Source organism: Macrobrachium nipponense, chromosome 13 (genome assembly GCF_015104395.2).
Source record: "Macrobrachium nipponense isolate FS-2020 chromosome 13, ASM1510439v2, whole genome shotgun sequence".
Taxonomy (NCBI): domain Eukaryota; kingdom Metazoa; phylum Arthropoda; class Malacostraca; order Decapoda; family Palaemonidae; genus Macrobrachium; species Macrobrachium nipponense.
Window position 1 is genome coordinate 27,493,538 of NC_087206.1, and position 24,779 is coordinate 27,518,316.

General features: G+C 36.0%; 1 protein-coding gene across 2 annotated transcripts; it reads left to right on the forward strand.

The window, feature by feature from the left end:
- The first annotated feature begins 693 nt into the window (after positions 1–693).
- On the forward strand, positions 694–23,055 carry LOC135225702 (U2 small nuclear ribonucleoprotein auxiliary factor 35 kDa subunit-related protein 2-like). 2 transcript variants are annotated; one of them, XM_064265064.1, is made up of 10 exons: positions 694–866; positions 9,845–9,936; positions 10,937–11,142; positions 15,805–15,879; positions 16,398–16,436; positions 17,842–17,972; positions 18,953–19,096; positions 19,475–19,701; positions 19,923–20,073; positions 22,369–23,055. In XM_064265064.1, exons 1-10 carry the CDS (start codon positions 838–840, stop codon positions 22,958–22,960), a joined length of 1,686 nt encoding a protein of 561 aa, XP_064121134.1. In that variant the 5' UTR covers positions 694–837; the 3' UTR covers positions 22,961–23,055. The 2 variants fall into 2 exon arrangements, with proteins under 2 accessions (XP_064121134.1, XP_064121132.1); XM_064265062.1 differs by lacking the exon at positions 694–866 and having other exon boundaries at positions 9,813–9,936.
- Positions 23,056–24,779: the final 1,724 nt, after the last annotated feature.

Consider the following 24,779-nt stretch of genomic DNA (forward strand, 5'->3'; position numbering starts at 1 on the left):
GATAATTTCTTAATTTTTTACTTATTTTGCATTTTAATTATTTTTGCTTTAAATTGAATATTTTCCAATAGCTGCTAGGGGGCCATTGATGGCGTAGGTGCCCCAAGCAACCGTTTACTTCGCTCCAGCTCTGGTACTACCCTCAATCAAATGAGTTGTGGAGAGAGCAACGAGTGATAAAAAGAGGGAAGAGCCGTTAAAAACCTAACCTTTCTTCGTGTTTTCTTAATCGGTTTTCGAGACCAAAAAAAATGCTTGGAAACGATTATTACATAAAAATCAACATTGAAAACCTAGATGATCTGAGGAAAATCCTGCATTACATAAGAAACGTGGTAAGGTCATTCCGATGACACTAAGCAGAGTAGCAGAGCTAGATTGAACATGGCAGAGCTAAATGACAGGAAACGATGAAAGAGTAATATGATAACTTGGAGCATTATTTACTTTTCTGACCAACAAGTAGCAATATTAGGAACAGATTTTGAGTCGTGCAACATCCTTATACGGAAGATGAAGAGGCACTTATAGCTAACAGCTTACTATTCATGTATCTATCTTGAGAGGAAATTGATATTAAGCAAGAATTTATCAAAAACATACAGCTTCATTGAGTATATACTTGGACTTATACAAGAGCAAACAAAAGCAAAATTGGAACGGGAGCCGTTCCAATACCAATGCGCTCCTGTTACTACTACTACTACTTCCACTGGGAACCAAGCAAACCCACTGCGAATTGCGGCCCCCGACCCCATTAATAAGTCGAATCTAGTTATTCCAGGCGAGTTTTCTCGTTGTTTCTAATCGGAGGTACCACAACTGCCAAGGCTCGAAATGTTAATCGAACTGCAGCAAAGAGTAAGGTAATGAAAACAGCGTAAATCTTACCTAGACTATGCATGTCAACAGCAACGTAACCTCAGCCTAAGCTCAAAATGACCTCAGAGACAGCCACAGAATAGCCTATAAAAACATCTGAAAGTTACACGAAATTTTAAACCTAAAGGATAATCTTGCCTAATGAGCTGTGACCGTGCCATTGAACAGCTAAGGCTAGGCTAAATTACAGAAACCTGGGCAAGGCGGGAACTTATTTCTAAGGGTAAACAACCGCATGGCCTGCCTCAACTCACCGACGATCACGGCATGCCACCCTCCGAAAAAGTACTTATAATGCGTCCTGACACGGGAGATGGGCATCAGTCGCGACTTGTTGTTGGTTAGAGATGGAGCTAAAGACCTCTACTCTCCTTTTGAAGTAAGTATTTTCTCCAAAGTTAGAAATTAAGGCCAAATTTAAAGCATTAAACAGAGGGTAGTCAAAAGGGTGTCCAACGCAGTGCAAATCTCACCAAAACGCTTTCGAAATTTTTACTTACGCTTAAATATCGCAGAAGATTGACGCCATCTCCATGTTTGTGGAGTCACTTGTGTCAACAAACTTCCCATTTCCTGTGATAAATCCGCACACCACTTGTACCCATAGATGCTAGGGCACTTTTATCACAACAATCGGAACACGGTCACTGGCCACGACGTTTTTAAGTAAACAACTGTTTTGGTAGAAGACAACGACAAAGCGTGCACTAGATAATTATTTAAGTAAATAGTAAAACATCAATATTTTACATATTTAGGGTAAAACACCACGGCAGGCCAAACAGGCCACCTACAATCAACGCTTGCCACCCTCCGAAAAAGTACATTATAACGCGTCCTGACACCGGAGATGGGCATCAGTCGCGACTTGTTGTTGGTGAGAAACGGAGCTAAAGACCTCTACTCTCCTTTCGAAGTAAGTATTTTCTCCAAAGTTAGAAATTAAGGCCAAATTTTAAGATTTAAACAGAGGGTACTGAAAATGGCGTCCACGGCAGTGGAAATCTCACCAAAACGCTTTAGAAATTTTTACTTACAACTAAAAATGTTTCGAAGATTGACGCCATCTCGATGTTTACGGAGTCGCTTGTGTCAACAAACTTTCCATTTCCTGTGATAAATCCGCACACCACTTGTACCCACAGATGCTGGGGCACTTTTCATCACAACAATCGAAACACGATTTCTCACCAACAAACAAGTTAGGAGTAAACAGCTGTTTTGGTAGAAGATGACGAGAAGCGTGCTCTTAGCTAATTTTTAAATAAATAGTAAAACATCAATATTTTACATATTTATGATGATTAATTTGAAAATATTCCTTATTGAAAGAGTAACTCGACTCTGACTCAAATTTAAGTAATTATTTTTCTGAATTAGAACGTTCTTTTAAGTTCTGTATTATGACGTCACGACATCTTGACTTTCGTACCTATTGTAAATAATTGCTATACTCAACTGTCTTGCAGAACAGTTTACCAGTTATTCATGCAGATTGTTATCAGCTATACATGTAATTGTTATAATCATAATGCGCATATATCTTTATTATTTACTTTTTTGGATATATGAAGATGTTTTTACTGCTGGATTACCGCCGTAGTGTGACGCAATCGTTTCGGTCCCTGCGCCTCTGTCTGTTTTCGCACCATAAGAAATTATGGGGCCGAATTTGCAATGACCAGAAAGTCGTTAAAAGATGAATGTTAGCTTTGAGGGGCATATGTTTTGACTGAGAAAAATACAAATTTATTCAATAGCTAGCTTGTAAAAAATACTTGGTTATAAAAACTTGATTGACAACTAAGCAGCATGTCTACTATGGGTTTCAGAGACAGTGGAAGCACGTTTTTGGGCAATACCTATTTCTGTAACGAACACTCGTAACAGAACGAGATTTTGCTATAGTGCATTACACCCAGTGCCGTAATTTATAAGGGTATCGTGAATCACTAATCGTAAAGAATAACGACACTTGTCCTTGTACCAAGAGACAAAAACTCCATTATGCAGAAATGGATACGAACACGCGTATAAAGCACCCCTTTTCTTCTTCGTTCCTCCGCCTTCCTTTCTCTCTCTCTCTCTCTCTCTGTTGCCATTCGGTATGTGTTGACCCTCCAAACTGGGTATAAGACTACACACAAAACGTTGAAAGTGGTGAAATTAGGCTATGTATTGGAAGTATATATACATAAATATTAAAGCAATTTTATCATTATTGCATTACTATGACAACTAGAATTCATGGAAACAGTTTATAATAATGGAACGGCATATGTGTGAAGCCTCCACTAATGTGGCAACAATGATTTTGCCATTCTTAGCATGCAAACATTAAAGGTTACATTTATTTCTGGCATACAATTATTAAAGAAATTCAAAATACTAATATAGACTGAAATCATTGAAAAGTGCTAGCAAAAACAAAAAAGCAAAAAAAAAAAAAAAAAACGTATATAATTCACTTTTCCGTAGTCGTTTCTCTATGCACTTTTCCGTAGTCGTTCCTCTATGGTTTTCGGCAGCCAGATGTACGAAAACGTTAGAAACATTTGATTGTATCTACTTTAGAAATATCTGTAATTTTTCGGGGTAATTTGGTTGCAAAAAAGGGATAATATACATGAATTAAATCAGTTTTTAAATAACAAAGTAAATTTAAACTAAATAACGAGTAAAGTAAACAATTTAGGGAATAAAACTTTGCAGTTTCGTCGTCTGTCGTCGTCTGCTGTTCATAACTGTGTTTGTGGCACGCGCTTAGAAACCAGGAACAGCAATGGGTTTAAAGTGCAATGTGGATTGAACTGAGACCAAAATGTGCATAATAACAATCAAATAAGCACTGTGGAGTTTCAGTTGCGATGGCAGTAAGGATAAAAACCACCGATTACAAGGTAAGAATGAATTCAGTTCAAACCATAACCCCGGGAATAACAAGTTTCATACTTTCACTAATATAGGCAACACAATGTTGTTTTATTGTGCTGATTACAACTGCAATCTTGAGTAAGATAATAAACATTACATATATACGCTAACATTGTTCAAATGAGTGCTGGGAAGGCTGGGGAAAGATGGTGGCCGTCACTGATTAGAACCTTCCATGCAAAACGTAGCCGCCATATTGGATTTCAAAACTGCCTTTAAAACATATTTTACAAAGAGCTCACATGCTTATTTTAGTTCGTATGGGGCTTTCATATATCACATTATGTTGACGAAACTTCAGTCTTTTAAATGGTATGCTTAGAGTTGCAATTGTATTCTTGTTTCACCAATTAAATATCGAGTGAATAAGACCCGTCCACCGTGATGAGGGTTGGCCTGCCGTGGTGTTTTACCCTATGATGATTAATTTGAAAATATTCGTTATTGAAAAATTAACTCCATTCTGACTCAAATTTAAGTACATAATTATTTTTTGGAATTAGAACGTTCTTTTAAGTCCTGTATTATGACGTCACGACATCTTGACTTTCGTACCTATTGTAGATGAATTGCTATACTCCACTTTTTTGCAGAACAGTTAACCAGTTATTCATGCAGATTGTTATCAGCTATTCATGTAATTGTTATAATCGTGATGCGCATATATATAGGTATATCTTTATTAGTTACTTTTTGGATATATGAAGATGTTTTACTGCCGGATTACCGCCGTAGTGTGACGCAATCGCTTTCGGTCCCTGGGCCTATGTCTGCTTTTGCACCATAAGAAATTAATGGCGCCGAATTTGCAATGACCAGAAATTCGTTAAGAGGAAAGTTAGCAATGAGGGGCATAGTATGTTTTGATTGAGAAAAATACAAATTTATACAATAGTTAGCTTGTAAAAAATACTTGATTACAAAAAACTTGATTGACAACTAAGCAGCATACCTAATATGGGTATACCTACTATGGGTTTCAGAGACAGTGCAAGCATGTTTTTTGGCAATATTTCTGTAATGAACACTCATATCAGAACGGGATTTTGCTATAATGCATTACACCCAGTGCCGTAATTTATAAGGGTATCGTGAATTACTAATCGTAAAGAATAACGACACTTGTCCTTGTACCAAGAGACAAAAACTCCATTATGCAGAAATGGATACGAACACGCGTAAAAAGCTCCACCTACCAGGAACAGCAACGTGGTTCAAGTGCAATGTGGAGTGAATTAAGACCAAAATGTGTATAATAACAATCAAATAAGCACTGTGGAGTTTCAGTTGTGATGGCAGTAAGGATAAAACCACTGATTACAAGGTAAAAATGAATTCAGTTCAAACCATGACCCTGGGAATAACAAGTTTCATACTTTCACTAATATAGGCAACAAAATGTTGTTATATTGTGCTGATTACAACTGCAATCTTGAGTAAGATCAATAAACGTTACGTACATATATACACTAACATTGTTCAAATGAGTGCTGGGAATGCTGGGAAAGATGGTGTTCATCCGTGACCAGACCCGTCCAGCCACATGATCGCCGCCATATTGGATTTCAAAACTGTCTTGAAAACATATTTTACGAAGAGCGTCACATGCTTATTTTAGTTCGTATGGGGCTTTCATATATCACATTATGTTGACGAAACTTCAATCTTTTGAATGGTATGCTTAAAAATGTAATTGTATTCTTGTTTTACCAATTAAATATTGAGTGAATAAGGCTGAGCCACCCGATGATGATAGATCCAATGTGGTGTTTCCCCCTACTAGCTAGTATGTGATTCTGAAAATCTGGCAAAGTTTGGTTAAGACTTAACAACAGTTGTACAATCCCTATACGTACCTAGAGGTGATGAGGCTCTCTGTGGAAAATGGGATTTTGGGTGGGGAAATGGCTGAAAACCAAAGATACACAGCAACTGAATCTTCCTAACTTAACTTTACCTACGATGATGGTTCCACTCACTTCATTAGATATAGGGGTTAGGGGTTAACAAAGTATTTATGATGGAAATATGCATTATACACTCATCAAACATATCACAACCGATCGGAACACCATATTTCACTGTTTAGGAATAAGCAGCATTGTCTAAAGCCTTGAAATAATAGGTGAATTTATGTTTGTAAACAAATGAAGCATATCTGGCGCATACGCAGTACACTGGTGAGCAAAAGTGAAACAATGGCAGGCAACTCTCTCACCTAATTTAACTTTGTCAAGTGTTTTGTGCACACTGTACGTGTATGGCAGGGTAAGGTTTCTTTCTTGCTTAGTATTTGAAGTTTTTCAGTCTGTTAACTTCACTTACCATGAGAGAAAAAACATTTCATGGCAACAATAAATATTTAAGTAAAAATAGATATATTTTTGCTTTCCATAAAGGTTTAGAATCCAGTAGCTGTAAACAACTTCCACATGAGGACAAGCTGTCTGCGTCACTGCAGTGGAAGGGTCTGAAATTCAGGTCCTTCATCTCGATCCATTTTCTGTGAATCCCAACTATTGCTCTTGTGAAGTCTATCGTTATTTTTTATCTTAAAAAGATGAACTTATAATTTAATGTATTTATTGTTGGTAGATGGGTTAAAATAAATAAATATACAGTACGTATAGGAATGTGGCGGAATAATAACATTTTAAATTTTCTATGTAGTAAAATTGTGTGCATTAAGAGCAGTCTTCCAAATCTATGTCAATGAAAATATGTAAATCTGAATATTTCAATACACAAATGCTTTTATGCCCTAACATTTTGCATAAGATTATATTATTTCATAAAAATCAACTTCCAATCGAAAGATAGGACGAATGAGATACATATGGGTGAAAACTTCTGTCCATGTGTTGGTGGTGGAGCGAAAATATTTTTGGAATGTTGGTCTCAGCAATGGTTGGCACTTGGCAGATGTTTTAATGGTAATATAGGCTGTAGGTCGTTTGAACTCAGAAATAATATTACCCATTTACTGAGCAAGTGCTCTACCTTAAATATTACTCATTTACTGAGCAAGTGCTCCACCTTAAATATTACTCATTTACTGAGCAAGTGCTCTACCTTAAATATTACTCATTTACTGAGCAAGTGCTCTACCTTGTACCTCCTGAGTAATTTCAGCCAGGTTACAAAAAGCTCTGTCCCACTGCTCTCTTTCATCTTAATTCTTTTTTAAACCTTGCATGAGTCGGACAGTTAATGGCTGTCAGCCACTTATTTCTCCTTCCCTTGTCACTTTCGCTGGGAACACGATGCCAGGATACTAGGCTTCCCTTTCCCCACCTTTTCATGCATCCTACAACAACACACGACTGAACCATTGCAGTGTTATTGTTTGGAAAATGACGTGCTGATGATGTCATGTTGATGACTCCTATTCACCTTGTTTCCTAGCTAGTAGTAATACGTACAGCAGTTTAGGCACAACTTATCCAACAAAATTGGAAAACTCTACTCTTGTAGTAGGGCTGATATTTCAACATAGTGATAAGGTTAAACTAAATAATTATGATGCACATGTGAAATCTATACAAGAGAACCTATATCATATTGTATTCTAAGAAACAAATTCTAGCAACTACATCTGCATTATAATTAAGCAGTGAATATTTTGCCGTGCCATGGCAGGCTATGCATTTTACTATTTAGCCAGCATTTCCGGTGCACATGAACTGTCAATTATTTTTGGACTTTGGTATCTAGTTGCATGTTTTGCCAGCTTTTGTCATAAAGCCATGAATTGGCAAAAAATCATACGCAAATTTGCTGGAATAATCCCTATGGATTCCAGTGCTTGGCTTCAAGCCTAAATTTCATATTCCATTCGTATTCATACTCTTGTATGTCTCCTTCCTTCTGCTCCGGCAATGGAGACCGACAACAAGAAGATGCAGGCTTATCCAGCACACTTTCTTTGTGCAAACCAACTGCAGACCCACCGGCCAGGAACCTGAAGCACCAGCCAACACAGACACCAAAGACATGTCCAGACTGGGGCCACACGCCAACTCCTGAGACGAACCAATCACAACACTAGGAACACTATTATGAATACTCACAATAGATGACTCACATATGTGCCCTTGTACGTGTCTGTGCGGAGCAGACTCATGTACGTGCGACAAAGAAGCATCTTGAACTCTTGACGCAGAACGAGAATTCCTCGGAGTTGACCCCCAAACAACATCAACGGGAGGGGAAGGCGAACACCCTGACTACACCACTTCCACATTTACAACTTTCAATCTTTTCACAGGCACCTTAAGATCCTTACGATGACAAATAGGCACCGGAGCAGAAGTAGCAGATAAATTACCAACATGCACACGTAAATGCAAGTTTGCAACAGGCTCGTGTCCCAAAGAGGACGACACAGCCACAGCAGATTGCACAGGGGAGGAAACACTAATACTCTCAGGAACACAACATGCCGCTCTTCACCTGTTGACAAAGAACTAGCAAAGTCCTTAATCCTCCAACACTTGATATGCCGATGTGGTGGAGATGGGGATGATGGAGGGGAGGAAGATAGCACTCTCAGGAGGAGAGGGGGGGAGGAGATGCAGCAAACCTATCCTCTAAAACAGAGTCCAGTCACTTAAGAATCGCCTGAAATAAAGCATCGGACGGATCTGTAAGAGAGGATGCAGATGACATGGATGGAAGAGGATACATCCTGGATGGCAGCAATGACGTCACGGGAGCAAACGACACAGAGGAGCAAGGTAGCGCAGCAGGCCCAACCGACGACGCCGACATAGCAGACATCACGGCAGGCCTCACTGGCAGAGTGATACAGTGTGATACTCAGGCAGTGCACTACAAAATGGCTGACTGCGGGCACCAACATAGAATGCCAGGGGGAGGAGGTAGAGCTGGGGAGGCCTGAGGGGGGAGGCGAGCATCCATGAATGCATCAGCAAACCCTCCAAGGAGGGTGATTGGAGGGTGAACCCCGTGGCCCAAGCGACGCCCAGAACCTGAAACAGAAGAAACTGATGAAATAGCCTCCTCCCTCCCAGGAAGCAAATTAACCCCCGAGGAAGAGGGGGTGACATTAAACATTAAATCAGCCTGAGGGCCTCCTGATACTTCCAATGACGAATCGATGGAAAAAAAAGGAAGGAGACACAGGCATCATTGGGTGTGACTGTGGTGGAAGTAGACAAAGCATCTGGGCGAGGCGATGAAAACCCTTCCCATGAAGGATGAGTCGAAACTCTACAATGCTTCCTCTTACTATAAAATAACTTCCACTGCGATTTAGGCCACGCACAACATTCCGGGCAGGGATTCGTTATAGTGCAAGCATTTGCACAACACCTACTGCATGTGGAGTGTGGGTCCGTAGCCAAAGAAGGCAGGAAACGAGAACATGGGAAACCTTGAGTTCCTGGGCACATACGTTGGTGAGGTCGAGACAATGAAGAGGAAGCCATAATAACACAAGCACACACACAGACAGACAAGCAAAATAGCGAAAACGGGCAAACAACCAGGCAAATGGCCGAGAGTAAGCAACCGCGACTCTCACCCAGGTGGTTAAGAAAAAGACTAAACGTGATAGTGAGAGTGCGCGGTCTTGGACCAGTTTTCACCCAATATACGCACGCATTGCCAGATCTCACAGATTCCTTGCTTTTCAATCTCCGATTGTTTAACTGGATCCAGCTAGGCGCTAGAAAATTATCCTGTTGTTAAGACCTAATGTTTGTAGCTATGAAAAATACAAATTGTCTTAGAAAATTTGTCATTTTTTTGCTGACTGGAAATCTACAAAAGCATTGAGCAAAAAAAGAACAATCTAGAATCCAGAACAACTCATTTATGCTAATCATAAGAAAGATTATACTGCACAATTCTGAGCTTCTTGCAACAACTGAAATTCATGCTAATCACTTCATTGGTTGATAAGCAGTTACTGATATGGCATTTTAAAATTGTAAAAATTTGAAAGCAACATATAGATATAATTTAGTAAATGAATGGATATAGTACTTAAATTCAATATTTTCAGTCATTACCAATGGAGGGTCATAGTAAAGAGAGAAAGACGACGTCAGAAACGGCAAACAAAAGCTAGGGAGCGAGACAAAGAGTTTAAAGAAGGTATGTAAATATGGTTTTTGTAACTTCTATATCTGTCTTAAAGAGTTACCATTATATAGCTACATAAATGTTAGATATTATAGAAAATTGTGCACCATATTGCAAGGTGATCTGGTTATTCTTTCAGCTCTCCATAACTGAGTATAAAATGCAAATCTCTTCAGATTCTAGTAGCATGGCACTTAACAACCTTCTCCCTTAAGTAGTAACTGATCCTGTGGGGGGGGGGGGGGTTAGTGCTGTCAGTGTATCTCATGTGGTACAATGTAGGCATTACTTCAGGGTCTTTGCAGGTGCAACCTCTTTCATTGCTATTATTGTGCTTCCGTTCATAATCATTTCCTTCCATCAGACTTTCCACCCTCTCTAATAATTGTTTCATAATGCAACTGTGAGGTTTTCCTCCTGTTATATCTGATAGCAATGTAAATAATTCGAAAAAAAGTCCAATCCATTTATTTTTAATAGCTATACCTTATACTATGCAGAAATTATTATTAACCTGGTTTTAATCACGCTTTAACATTGTCTTGAACCCATACTTGTGGAGGTCATAATAACAGCTGCCTCTTTTTAACTCCCTACTCAACTGTGTATCATGTAAATCCCCTGCTAGGAATGTTGGCAATTTTTTTCTAATTACTGAAATTAAAAGGGCAATAAAGACACTGTCTTTGCCACTAAGCATGTGACTTGCCACAAAGAATGAATGTACGTGTACTGTAATTGGAAGGGCATAGTATTTATGAATGACTCAGAAAAGAAGGATTTTTACTACTGTCAAATTGTATTATGACCATTTACGCCATGATGTTAATTGTAAAGCACATAACCCAGAAAAGAGCTTTCATGAAACTGTTGTACAGTATGTATTATGATAGGCAACAATTTGTTTTTAATTTGATTCAAATAACATTATTATTTACATTATGTTGCCAGAAGTCTTTTAAGAAGGTGAATTACGAGGAAACCAAGTGACTTTTAATCATTGTATTTTTAGAACAAGAGGCTCTTCTGTCAGACCCTTCATACTTGGAAGAGTTAGAAGAATATCAACGACATGAAGAATTTGCTCAGAAACTTGAAGAGGAAGAAGCAGCAAGAAGAAAAGAAGAATGGCAATTACGTGATGCTGCCCTCCATTCAAAGTTCCTGAGGGAAAAGGAAAGAGAACGTTTGCAGGAAGAAGCACGTCAGAGACAAGAGGTTTGCAGTTCACTACTCAGTTTTTGTGCTTCTTTGAGTGCACTGTATGCAGGAAGATGCTTGTCAGAGATTTGCTTTTCACTATTAAAGTGTGTCACTAGTTCAAATATATTTGTTTAACAACAATCCTATTAATCACATTCATGCCAAATCATGTCTGAATATCCCAGTCTTTTGTCTATTATACATACAGTAAACCACTGTGTTTGTGCCACATCTCCAGGAACATTTGCCAGATGCAGATTCTTCAATGTTTTCCCAGTATTTTAATATAAATTTTTATTCTTGGTCACATGCTTATTCTTGAGTGACTTAATAAATAAAATATGATTTCATCATCCAGCAGGTACTAATAGCTGCTGTTTAAAAATTACTAAAGTAGATTCACATCAGCCATGCATCTGATCTCTAAGCCATTCCCTTACGACGCTCCTGATTGGCTGTTGATAAGCCAATCACAGGGCTGGAAACTCTCAGTCTCGCAAAAGAGTTCACAGAAGCAGGATGTAAGTTTTGACCTCTTTCAAAAATTACAACTTTCATTACACCTTGGTTTTACCTGCAGAAAAGGAGTGTTTCCAAATTTCATCATTAAACATCTTCAAGCCAATGATTTCAGGATTACATATAATAATATAAGAATTATGAAGAAAATTGTAATATATATCTTATAAAAAAGAATAATGAGAGGGATATAGGAGGGCTGATTGTAGGAAAGAAATATCAATGGGATGAATGAATTTCCTCCATAAGGTATCAATATCTGTATCAATATCTAAGTAACAATTTTTTTCATATAGAGATTTCCACTAGAATATGAAAGGGTGATAATGATAGTGAATAATGAAGTCTTAATATTCTTTTTCCCCCATAAAACTTCTTCTATCGAGGCGTCGTAATCATGATGTTGATATCATCAAGTGATCACGAGAGAAATGCCTGACTACACAAAGATAAGAGAGAGAGAGAGAGATTAATATTCTTAATCTTTTGCTTGTTATTTTGATATTGATAGCCCTACCTATAATTGTTTTAGTAGCATTATCTTCCATTACATTTAAGGTACGAAACTGTATGAGATACAAGATGATAAATGATGAATGTACTGGGATTTCATGTGAGGAATGAAAGAATATATTTTATGTTAAGAATTTCATGTTTAATTCATTATAAATAATTTAGCATAAAGTTTACTGAAGTACATAATTTTTATATCATTATAATCCTTAAAGCATTGGCTTGAAGACATTTAGTGATGAAATTCGGAAACACTCCTTTTCTGCAGGTAAAACTGAGGTGTAATGAAAGTAATAATTTTTGAAAGAGGTCAGAACATACATCATGCTTCTGTGAACTCTCAAACAAGACAGTTTCCAGCCACGTGATTGGCTTATCAACAGCCAACCAGGAGCGTCATAAGGGACAGGCCTAGACATTAGATGCACAGCTGATGTGAATCTACTATACTAGCTTCCCTGTCAGAATCTATGTAGTTAACCTTTTTAGTTGCAGTACTTCACTGCATTGAAGAGTAACTACCACTTGGATTTCCTTTTAGCCTTTTACTAGTATTGGAACTGTATTTTCTAGCAATTTTTTATACTATTTAAAATAATTTTTTTCATTATTTATACTTTCTTGGCCTTACTACGAAATCCAAGTTCTTTGATGTCGCAGGATACAGGAAAATGTATCACTTACTGGAGTTGCAAGCTGTGTTCTTAGGTCTCCAAATATTTGCATAATTATTGCCAGGGAAGAGAGGTGTGATGTTGGACAACATAGCCATTGCAAAAACTAGGGAGTTACCTGTTCCAAAACATTGTGCAGGCTGCCTCTATAAGCACGGGCTCTATAAATCTTTTGGGATGAATAAACAACATATAGATCATTCCAGTGTTCATGCCAGGAAAAATAACATTATAACAAACAGTTCCAGCAGGAGAGAGAAGGTTTCTGTTGATGTTGTAGAATAAATGCAATGTTACATTCGTAGGATGATTTTCAAGAGTATAATGTCCCTCCATTTGGTCTCAAGAGCAAATTTTAGAGAAACTCTGCAGTGCTCCCAAAATGGAACTGGTTCCAGTAGCACCACTCTGGCCACAATAAGAATGGTCCCAGAGGAAGTTCCTTAAGCAACAACACTTCCATAGATCCCACAACCTCTAAAACTTATTTTCATTCCTGGAGATTATCCAGCAAGGCTTTACATACTCAGATTTTTCTGAGGAAGTAGCTGGACCCATCTCAAGTCCTTGCAGAACTTCAACCACCTACCTCTATAAAACTAATAGGAACAAATTCTGTGGCTGGTATTAAGAGAGGATTGTTTAACTGATGAACCCAACTATACCTTTGATTATCGACTTCTTAATCTCTTTCCCCTCCCTCAGTCTCTTCTATCAAGGAGTCAGTACTCATGCTTTATGGAGGTGACATTAGTTAAATGCTTAACCTCTTAATTCAGTTCTTACTCTGTTACTTAGAAAAATCTTAACTAAGGCCCTTCGTGAGCCTCTTGAAGAAATGTCTACCCTAGACTTCATGCCAAAGACAGCCTTTTCTAGTTTTTACATCTTTGAAGCAGGTCAATGAGCTTCAAGCCTTATCACGGTCAAACCAGAGGATGGTCACCAGTGGGACTGCTTTATAGATTTCAGTGAAAACCTCATTGTCAAGTAACTTATACTGCACCACAGCTTCATCATCCCTGCCCTGTGTTTAGACACTGACCAGTAGAACACCTTTTACTTTGCTCAGTAAGAGCCACCAGACTATTTTAAAGGAGAAAGACATTTCAGGAATGCTACCACCAGACTACTACTCCCCAAAGGGCAGCCAAAGAAAGATTCAGGTCTCCAAGAACTCAGATTACTATCTAAAACAAGAAACAGAAAGCTTAAAGTAATATGGTGAGCAATGAAGTCAAACATGTAATGAAAGTGCAAGCTCATAAAATTAGTTACTTCCATATTTATAGCCTTCAAGTACAACCTTGAATGTCTTCTATCATATGCAAGTACCTGGCAATATCAGTCTATTTTCACCACTTTATATCTATATGATATTACCATTTAGGTTGGTCTTGAATTCATTCACCCAAGTTTTTGTATACAACTTTTCAAGAGGTTATCAGGTTATTGATTCATCTTCCTCCTGACCATCGTTTTTCTTCATCTTCATTCATGGCACTGCCAAGAGATGCAAGTTTCAGGGGTTATCAGTAGCTACTTCTCACAAATGGTAATTGTTTCAGTCGTCAGTGCATGTATATAGAAAATACTTAACTAATACAAGCACCTAACCTTACATACTTTGGTTTTGACCCCATCACATACAAACCCATTGTGTTCAAGTCTTATTACCAACACCTATTGACTCCAGGCGCTTCTAGAGATACTGCACATGTGCTTGCTGACACTGGGACATCCAGAACTTCATCTTCCCACTTAGATAGTGATTAATATGATTAATGGGATTATGATGAAATAAACAGTTTTTATTATCAAAAGCAAATTTTTAACATTTGAATCCACTACTTACATAAAGAGTGCCCACTTCCTGACTCCTTGCTCTCATTGCCTCACTCATAGGCTACATGAGAAAGTGAGTTGGTGAGGTATCTGTTGGACAAAGAATTGGCAAACCACAGATTCAGGCAATTGTTAGGCACGCATAGTTATTATGATGAATGAGTTTTTATAGGAAAGCTTTTTATAAAAAAATCTTCCCATTTTGATGAAATTTTACTTTTTTATTACACAAACAGTTTAAATAACCTAATATGCAGAGCATTGCACTGGACATGGAATCTCATGTAAAAATGATTGTTCTCGGGATTTTCAGTAAAAATCTAAGACGTCAAGGAGCAGTGAAAATGTATATATTCTGAGCAGACTTAAAAGTATAGTATATGACAAGGTATTGACAGGGGAGAAATAGCAGGCACTGGCAGATAACAATTTCATTGTTTTTCCATCCTTCATATTGCCATTCCTCTTCATCCACTTACCCATAAGCTGCAGATCCCAACTTTCCTTAACCAAAAAATTATCGTTAAGTTTCCCTCCTCATCTGTTATCATCAGGTCTTTCCTTCTGCATGATTGTCAATTTAGGAAGCTGCCTTTCCCCCATTTTGTCCACTCTATGTCACCCACTAACCCCAGCAGTCCTCCCACCTTCTATTCATCTGAGCCAAAAGGTCTCAACAGTAATCACAAATAGCCAAATATGGTCTCTAATGAGGAGGATAAACTGGAATCAGTAAAATTTTCATTTGGATTTTACGTATGTAATGGTGAATACTAATTATTTCTATTTAATGTATGTAATCCCAACCTACTTTTGGCTTAATAATAGTGAATGTCAAAAATGTTATTGTGATTGGTAAAGTAGGATGGTGGATGGGTTATGATTCGTTAAAATATAAGCCTAATATTCCCATGAGAAATCCAGATTAATATACAGTACAATGTTTGCCTTTACAATTGGTCATGATGGAGCTCAACCCAATCATGTTTGCTATGCCAGCTTACATCATCTCCATGGTATTGTTTTGGGTCTTTTATGGACAAGTCAGGTGTTTTTTTTAAAACTACTGAATACACTATGAACCACCAGTAATAGCTGTTTAATGTGTCTCATGTTCTTGTTTCAGGAACTCATCAAAAAAGAATGGGAAGAAAAGCAGGCAAAGGAAAAGGAAGAAGAGAAGAAGAAGAAAAAGGAGCAGGTGTGGATGGAGACAAAAATAAAAATATCCTTTACATCTCTAGACTTGTTTTTAATTAGTACAATGGCATTTTTTTTGTTTCAGATGTGTGAATATCTAATTGTAGCCAAATTAATTTTTCTGTCTCTCAGTCTCATCCCTCTTGTGCATATGTAATGTACTTGATATTTGTTTAATTTGCATGCAAGTGGGAAGATAGCCTTCAATTTTTTTTTGTCAGTTGATGGGGACAGTGCAATATTAAAAACTGAGGACAATCCGATATTAAAAACTGAATGAAAGTAGCAAATACCAAACCTATTAAAGTAGCCACAAATCTTTCAGATTTATATTTATAACTGCATATTCAGACCTACAAAAATTGCTTAGCTAATGGAAAGTTTTTCTGTAAAAACAGGGTTTTGTTTTTTGCACTTCTGTTTACTAGTAATTTACCTAAAACAACACAAGTTAATTATTTACCTTAACTAGGTTTTACAGCTTTATAACCAGATACTTGGCTGTCTCTATCCATACAGGAAGCACTACTCGAAGCTGCAACAAAAGGCCTGGGCAAGGTTAGTTACAAGGCAATAATTTTTTTTACATTTATATAATATATTTTCAGTTCTCTTTTATTATATTTTTATTATTATAATAATAAAATAGTTTTACTAGACCACTGAGCTGATTATCAGCTCTCACAAGGCTGGCCTGAAGAATTTGTTTTAAGTATTTGTATTTTTTTTTATTTCAAAAGTTTAGTATCATTTTTCCTTTTTTTCTGACTAAGGGTTTCACTTCAAAATGTGTAGGACAGTACAATTATTCCATCAGTTAAAGAATACTAATATGTATATAAATACATAATATAATAATTATCAGTCTCCCATTATGTATCTTTAATTTGTTTTAAGTATGTATTACAGGTATAAAATAACTAATTTTATTAACAGTAGTACATTGGCACTTCAACTTCCTGCCTACCTGATGATAAGTCATGAAATCAACTAGGTAAAGAACACTGGCATATAATGTACACAATAAACTGAAACCAACTTGCATAGCTTATAGGGAACTGCAGTTTCATATTAAGTACCTTTTATCCTATCCTAATTGGTATTATGTATTTATCATTCCATATAAAATTATTATAATTCAATTTTGGAGATATATCTGCAAAATAAATTGCTTCTAAATAGTACATACATTACAGCTTAATAAAAATGTAGCCAGCTGCTGTAGTTCTAGTGATTTATGCTTACAAAATACAGCATGTAGTTTACCTATGTGATTATGCATCATGTATGTATACCATGTAATGTATACATACACACAAACACATATAGACTGAAAAATATGTGTTACAATATATATTACTGTACTATATCAAGTGCAGTAATATACTGCATTAAATAAATGTAAAAAAAGACTGTATATACAAGAATAGACAGACGGGGGAAAGGGCACAGGATATACAAATTGTTTTCAAACATAATAGATGTACTATAAGTATAAACATGCACACATACACAGACTAATTATGGAAGTTCATCCACTTTGCACATTAATTTTAGTCTGATATTATTTAAATTTTTGCCAGACTAACTAGACTCAGATGAGTCCACTAAGTAACAAATTCCAATAAGTTGAGGTGCCACTAAAAGCTTTCCATTTTCCCTTTGTCTTTAACATGTTGAGTAAAATAAGTATTATAGTACATAATGGCATTACTGTACATTAGTGATAAAAACTTTTATCACTTTTATTAATCAGAGAATAAAAATTCTGAAAATATTGGATGTACAGTGCTTTTACTGTGATTGTATAACTTTGCAAGTTTTAATATAATGGTGTAATGTGTTAAAAAATTACAGGTAACCCTACAATACTTTAAGATTGTTAACTGAGATACAACATTAGAGTCCTGTTAATACATTCAGCATTCTACAATGTTAATTCATAGGGTGATTGCCTTTACAGGATGATGAACCTACACATAACCCAGAACCTCCAGCAAATTATCACGGAAAGGACATTGTTCACATCGAGAGGGAAGCATGCCCATTTTTCTCAAAAACTGGGGCCTGCCGTTTTGGCATTCATTGCTCAAGGTGATTAGTCCCTTACCACTTTAACTTTGTATGGGGGTGCACCATTAGTGCACCTCATGTGTTGTAGGCATTACTTAAGGATCTTTGTAATGTTCCCTCAGCCCCTAGCTGTAACCCTGTTTTGTTTCTTTTACTGTACCTCAGTTCATATTCTTTCTCTCATCTTACTTTTCACCCTCTTTTAATATTTGTTTCATAGTGCACCTGTGAGGTTTCTCTCCTGTTACACCTTTAAAATCTTTTCTCACTCTATTTCCCTTTCAGCACTGAGTGACTTCATGGGTTCCAGCATTTGGACTTTGTCCTAAATTTTATATAAAATTCCATTAGAACTTTTATATTCCAACAGTTTTAATTTTTTCTAGCACATCTTTAATAAGTATACAGTTTACATAGTTAATGCGGTGCAATCTTAAGTAGTTTTTCCAGTTTTAAAGATCATTCAAGGTACGTAACTGTGAATGATATCTGGTACCCCTGACTTGTGATTAGGATCATTGCCTACAGTGTTGTATAATAGTGTCAAAAGTTGCATCAAGTTATATTACGGCCATTACAATATATTTTTGTATTTTATTTATCTGGTTCTGGATCAGTTATGTATCTGGTTAAGCCACCTTGTAATATTTACCATCAAAGTAATATTTTAATTTTTGTCAATTTTTTTATTTTAAAAAATTGTATAAGTTGTAAAATGAAAACATAAAAAACTCAACAGGTTTTGTAGATCCTGAGTTTGAACTGGTTAATATGGTTTTAAATGGTATATATTTTCTAAAGTATTTTTGCCTAATGTAATTCTTATTTTATCATGGTTTTCTACTAACATTTTTCATTCTGGAGTTATGCCCACCAGAGCAACGAATAAATGAGAAATGGAACATGCTATAAATGTTTGTTTCCTATATGTAAAAAATATTTTTCCTTACTAAGCTTTGCAGTTATTTACTTGTGTATGTATATATGATTCATTTTTACAGGGAACATAAGTATCCTGAAGTAAGTACAACGATCCTGATCCAAAATATGTATTCACACTTTGGCATGGAGAAAGTAGCTTTTGACGAGTATGATGATGATGCATCCCTAGAGTACTCCGAACGAGAAACTTACGAACACTTCAGGTTGGTTATAGACAAAAAATAGGTAGAAATCAGATCACTTCTTCAACTTAAAATGATAAGTGATGAAAACACATCATGGGGCCATAATGCTTTGCTGTAAAAGCAGTCAGTTGTTGCTATTTACTCTCAAAAACCTTTCAGAAAATTAAGGTAAATGTGTTTTCAGCAGTATTTTGGTGTAAATACTGTTTTAAGAGTCTGGTTAGATTTACTGCATTAAATGAGCCCTGAAAGTGTCAAGAAATACATGTCTTATGAACATAGTAATAATGTACATATTGTTTCCATTTGATATTTTCTGTTGTTAAATGTTCATTTACTCCAAAATATATTAATTGTTCACAGAGACTTCTCTGATATATATCCGATTGTTCACAGAGACTTCTATGAAGATGTTTTACCAGAGTTAAAAAGATGTGGAAGTGTGATGCAGTTCAAAGTATGTTGCAATACCAGTGCTCATCTTCGTGGTAACTTGTATGTACAATATTCAAATGAAACAGAAGCTCTGAAGGCTCGCAGTATTTTTAATGGTCGCTGGTATGCTGGTCGCCAGCTTAACTGTATACTGGTTGATATTTCAAAATGGAAAGCAGCATTGTGCAGTAAGTACTTTTTGTTATTGTGGTTAATATGCATTGTATATACAGAATATTTTTTAATGTTATAAATATAATTTTGTCATTGACTTCATAAAGAAGCTCAGGCTTTTTAAGCCTTGTTCCTAGTAACCTTCACAAAATGAAAGGCAAGGCTAGAAAAATTTCACAATTTTAATAAATATTAATAGAAATATTAATAAATGTATATGAATGTTATTTTACAGAATTGTTTCAGCGTAATAAGAAAGGCTGCCCTAAAGGGGGGCAGTGTAACTTTCTCCATGCATTTCATAATCCAGGAAATGCTTTCTGGAGAGCTGACATGGACCTCCCATTGCAAGGTCCTCTTCAGCATACTCGTACATCACCACAAAGGTTAGTCGTGACATCTTATCACTACTTTTAGAGATAGATTTATACAGCTGGTATCCTATCATACAGTTTACTTTTCACAAGCTTAGCAGTACTTTTTTCATAAACAATCTACATACTTGGCACATGCTTTATCCTTCTCTTTTAACAGTGCCTGACATCTCTGTGTAATGTCCTTCTCCAATATGTACTATGTTTTATTATCTTTATTCTAACATCAGGTTTGATAACAGGAAGCACTGTCTTATAAGTTTCTAAGTTGCAATGACTGGGAACATTGTCCTATAGGTTCCATTAATTATGAGGAATGGCAGCTTCCCTGCTCACTCATCCCCTATGCTGTCCTAGACTGCTTACATATGAGTGCTATGCATTGTAATCCTTTTATTGGATATATTTTTTATTATTTTTATGACTATTTTTAATGTTAGATTGGACTAGAGTATTCATCTATCACATACCCAACTCTGGTCGTGTATTTTTTGTACTGTTGATTTCTTTTATTGCATATGATATAAATAGTTGTCTATAGTATGTAGTAAATTTGGGACAGCAGTTTAATATTTTCATGAAACAATTGTTCACGTATTGTGGTACAGTGTTTTTTTACAAGTATTTTCAGCTTACTCTAATAAAATAATTTATCCTTATGTGCTCCTCAAGTTTAGCCCTGTAGGGGGCTTAGAGCCGTCAATGCACCTCATGGGGTGCACTGTAGGCATTACTAAAGGTTCTTTGCAAATTCCCTTTGGCTTAAGTTGCAACCCCTTTCATTCCTTTTTACAGTGCCTCCTTTCATATTATCTTTCTTCCATATTGCTATCTACTCTCTCCTAACAATTATTTCAAAGTGCAACTGCTAGGTTTTCCTCCTTTTACACTTTTAAAATTTACCCACAATCAATTTCCTTTCCAGCGCTGAATGACCTCATAGGTCACAGTACTTGGCTTTGTCCTAAACTAAATATTCCATTCAGTGAGTTAAGAAATGTGTCAGTTATTTGATTAAGCATTTTGAAAGTATTGCCAAAACAATTCTTGTATCTCAATAACCCCAAAAACAACTTCCTCGGGGCAGTATGTTTTTGGTAAAAATCAAAGCGTCATTTGTAATCCAATTTCACTTTGCTTCACATTTGATCCAGCAAAAAACAAGAAAGTACTCACTGACAGAGACAGAGGTACAGATGGACTTTCTTGTTTTATGCTTATCTAAGCATGTTGATATACTAATATGCAAACTTTCACTAAAATCCCAAGATAAGAGTGACAGACAAGACTGACAGGAAATAAAAGATCTTTTGTATCCCCAACTTTGTCAGTAGGAGAGAAATAATACTATAGTAATGAAGAAAACAAAAAATGTCAGGATCTGATGATATGCCCTACTTTTAGGAACAAAGTTTAACCAAAATTTTCTGAAAAATATATCAACTACAGCTGACAGACAGACAATCAGTGTTCTTAGACAGAGTAATGGCATATAGAAGCTAGAGCCAGTTGATAGTAACTATGTTTATCATAAGGTGTTTGCAAGAACTAACCCTAGCTCAGCTTCTCTGAACTTGTCCCTTGTAACTGAGTTTACTGATTTGGATTCACTGCTCATTTGCTTTACCAATTGTCAACCATAGTAGGCGTCCTACAAACTGAGCCTCCAGACATATTCTTCTTTGCCTCTTTTCATATAAGAGAGGGGAAAAATATTTGGCAATAAGTAAGTATGTAGCAGCAACAGAATTAATAGCAAAGAATGTGCTAAACTTCAAGTATTCACATTTTTCGGGTAGAAAATAACTTATTTGTTGCTTACTGAACTGCTAGATGAATGTAAAGCTTTCTAATCATGATGTTAGAATACAAGAAGTATACAAATACCAATTACATTTCTGAAGAATTACTGATATTCTTGATACAGATTTATAGATGCCAAAAAGAGCTTGTGTAGGTACCAGTGGCATAAAAGATCAAGTATCTAGAAATTTCAATTTTTTTTTAACCTGTACAAAACTACTGGAAAATTTACAAGTTTTACAGTGTGTGATTCATGTTAACCATAGTAATTTAGCTAATCTTAGTGTTTTAGTATTATCTGTGTTGAGAAATCTGAAAAGAAAGCTACTTTAAAAGTCTTTTATATTTTTACATGAAATGCGGTCTTGTCTACAGTTTGTGGATATTTGGTGTCAATAGTTACTGCCATGAAAAAATTTAATGTAAATATCTTAGCTAAATTATTGATAACTTCACATTATTTGTATACTGAATGTTAAAAAATTATCTACCTTTGATTCACAGATCCAATGAAAGAGGAAAAGAAAAAAGCAACCGGAGCAGGAAACGATCACGTCGATCAAGGTCTAGATCCCGAACAAGAAGTATACGAAGTAATTCTCGAAGGTCTAGATCAAGAAGCACAGACTGGTCTGAAAGATCAGAATTCCATAAGCTCAAGAAAAAGAATCCAAGTACCATGACTGATTATCGCAAGTCCAGATCTCCCTCCAGAAAATCAGATTTTAGACCTAGGAAACATAGAAGAAGAGGAAGGTCTCGAAGCAAATCGAAGTCCCCGTCTAGCACTAAGGATAGGTCAAGGTCTCCTGATAATTATGAGAAGTTAAGAGTTAAACATAAGTCGAAGTATAGTTCAAGAAATAATTCAAGATCTAACAGTTTATCAAAGTCTCCTAAACAATACAGAAATAAGTCTAAATCCCCTGAAATATTCAAAAGATCCAGCGGGCGAAGAAAGACAAGATCACCTCCTAGAAAGAGAAGTAATTCAAGGTCATGGTCACCTGAGAGACAAGGAAATAGATCGAAGTCACCTCAGAGAAGTAAATCAAAGTCTCCATACAGAAGTAATAAAGTTAATGGTTCCACATAAGGTAAAGACATTGTACTGATTATTAACACAATAAATGCTCAAATAAGTTTGTTGAAACATCTGTAAAAGTATATTTTTCTACAATAAAAATTATAGCACACTAACACTGTTAACTTTTCCACACCTATAGAATATTTCTCACCAAAATATTGTAACCAGTTATTCCTTAATCCTTGAGTAACCGCCTGTTTACAGTGCCCAGGGATTATGTATATACGAGTTGAATTTGAAGTTAATGGATTGGTTTTAAAAATTTTTCTTTCCATTATTTGGTAAACTTATCACATGACCACTTAAACTAGAATGTGTCACAATACAGAAGTAAAAGGAATCTGTCACTGCTTGCACTTCAAACTATGTGACCTTTCCAATTTAACAGTAAAGTCAAAGGAAAACAATACATACTCTGCCTCAATCAGTTAACCTTAGTCAACCATCTGATATGAAAATCCAAGGTGTAGTGCCAAACAATTAGCGTCGGGGAAAATAACTTTTCTTGTATAAGGTTCATCAGTATGTCAACATGTGTAATAGGCTGTCATGCTGAAGAACGAATTTACAAACCGCATAATTTATTTCATCAGTGAACAATAGTGATTCTTACTTTTTCCAATGATGCAACACCCCATCTCATCTTCAACATCACACCCAACTTCTGTTAATCACAATCTTAAACTTTTTTATTCATCAATTAACACTGATTTTGGAAGTACATATACCTGAAAATGGAACCTGTAATCTAGTCTAGATTCAAAGCCTGTAATAAAGTATTGCCCGTCTCTTTCACTACTCTCATCTAATATTTCCATTTAGTTTCATGGAAATTAAATTTAATTTTTCTTCTATCAGTATTTTGGGAGTTCAAGTTATGGAACCTTGTCTTAAGAGATCCTAGTTTAAAATACTAATTCTAATTCTAATAACTTAGGGATTAAGAGTTTTATTACCATATGTTTATGTTTGCAAAACATGGTAAAGATTTTTTTAGAGAGAATCCCTCCGCCTAAAATTTTAGCAGGCCTCAAAATAATTAGCAGGTAAACACTTCCCATATTTACTCTGAAAGTCAGCAATCCTTTGACTGGCCAGTTTGGCATCCTATTCTTTCTTTCTAATCTTTAGAAATTTCTTCAAGAGTTGTTCAATAGTATCATTCTCTTAATGTAAAACTTGACTCTTCAGATGTAAACAGCAGCCTTCCCCTACAATGATGCAATAAACAACAACGGTGAACAATTATAAGCAGCAGCTCCTCTGGGTTGAATTAGTTCATTAGACTTTTATTTCTAATACCGATATTAATTTTAATAGATATGTGAGAGTATTAAAAAGTGAGCTGTCGCATCTATCTTGAGAATATGTATAGCATTTCTTAAAATGTTTTACTAATGTCTAAAACTACCTACTTTACCTGCCCTTACTTCAAATACACTGCAAATCTTCACTGAACCCACTGTCTTGAGTAACTGACAAAGAACTACTTTACTATTCAGCAATACAGCAGCTTCAAGTAGGCAACAACATATTTTAAAATTCTTTAACGACAAATACGTATTCCATATTAGAGTTTTTAGACTAAAACAGAAAGCGGGATGTAAAATTATTGGTTTGGCATGAGCTGTTATGGATATCTTGTAACAACCAACAATAAAGACCTAGTTCTATACTTAGATATGAAATCTATCAAATTACTTATTTGTATACAGACCTATTGTTAGCTTGTGCTATTAGGTGCAATCAACATTCAAAGCACACAAGCCGACTATCTATACATAATCACCTGTTTCCCACCAGGTGGTGATAGACTGTTTACATTCTT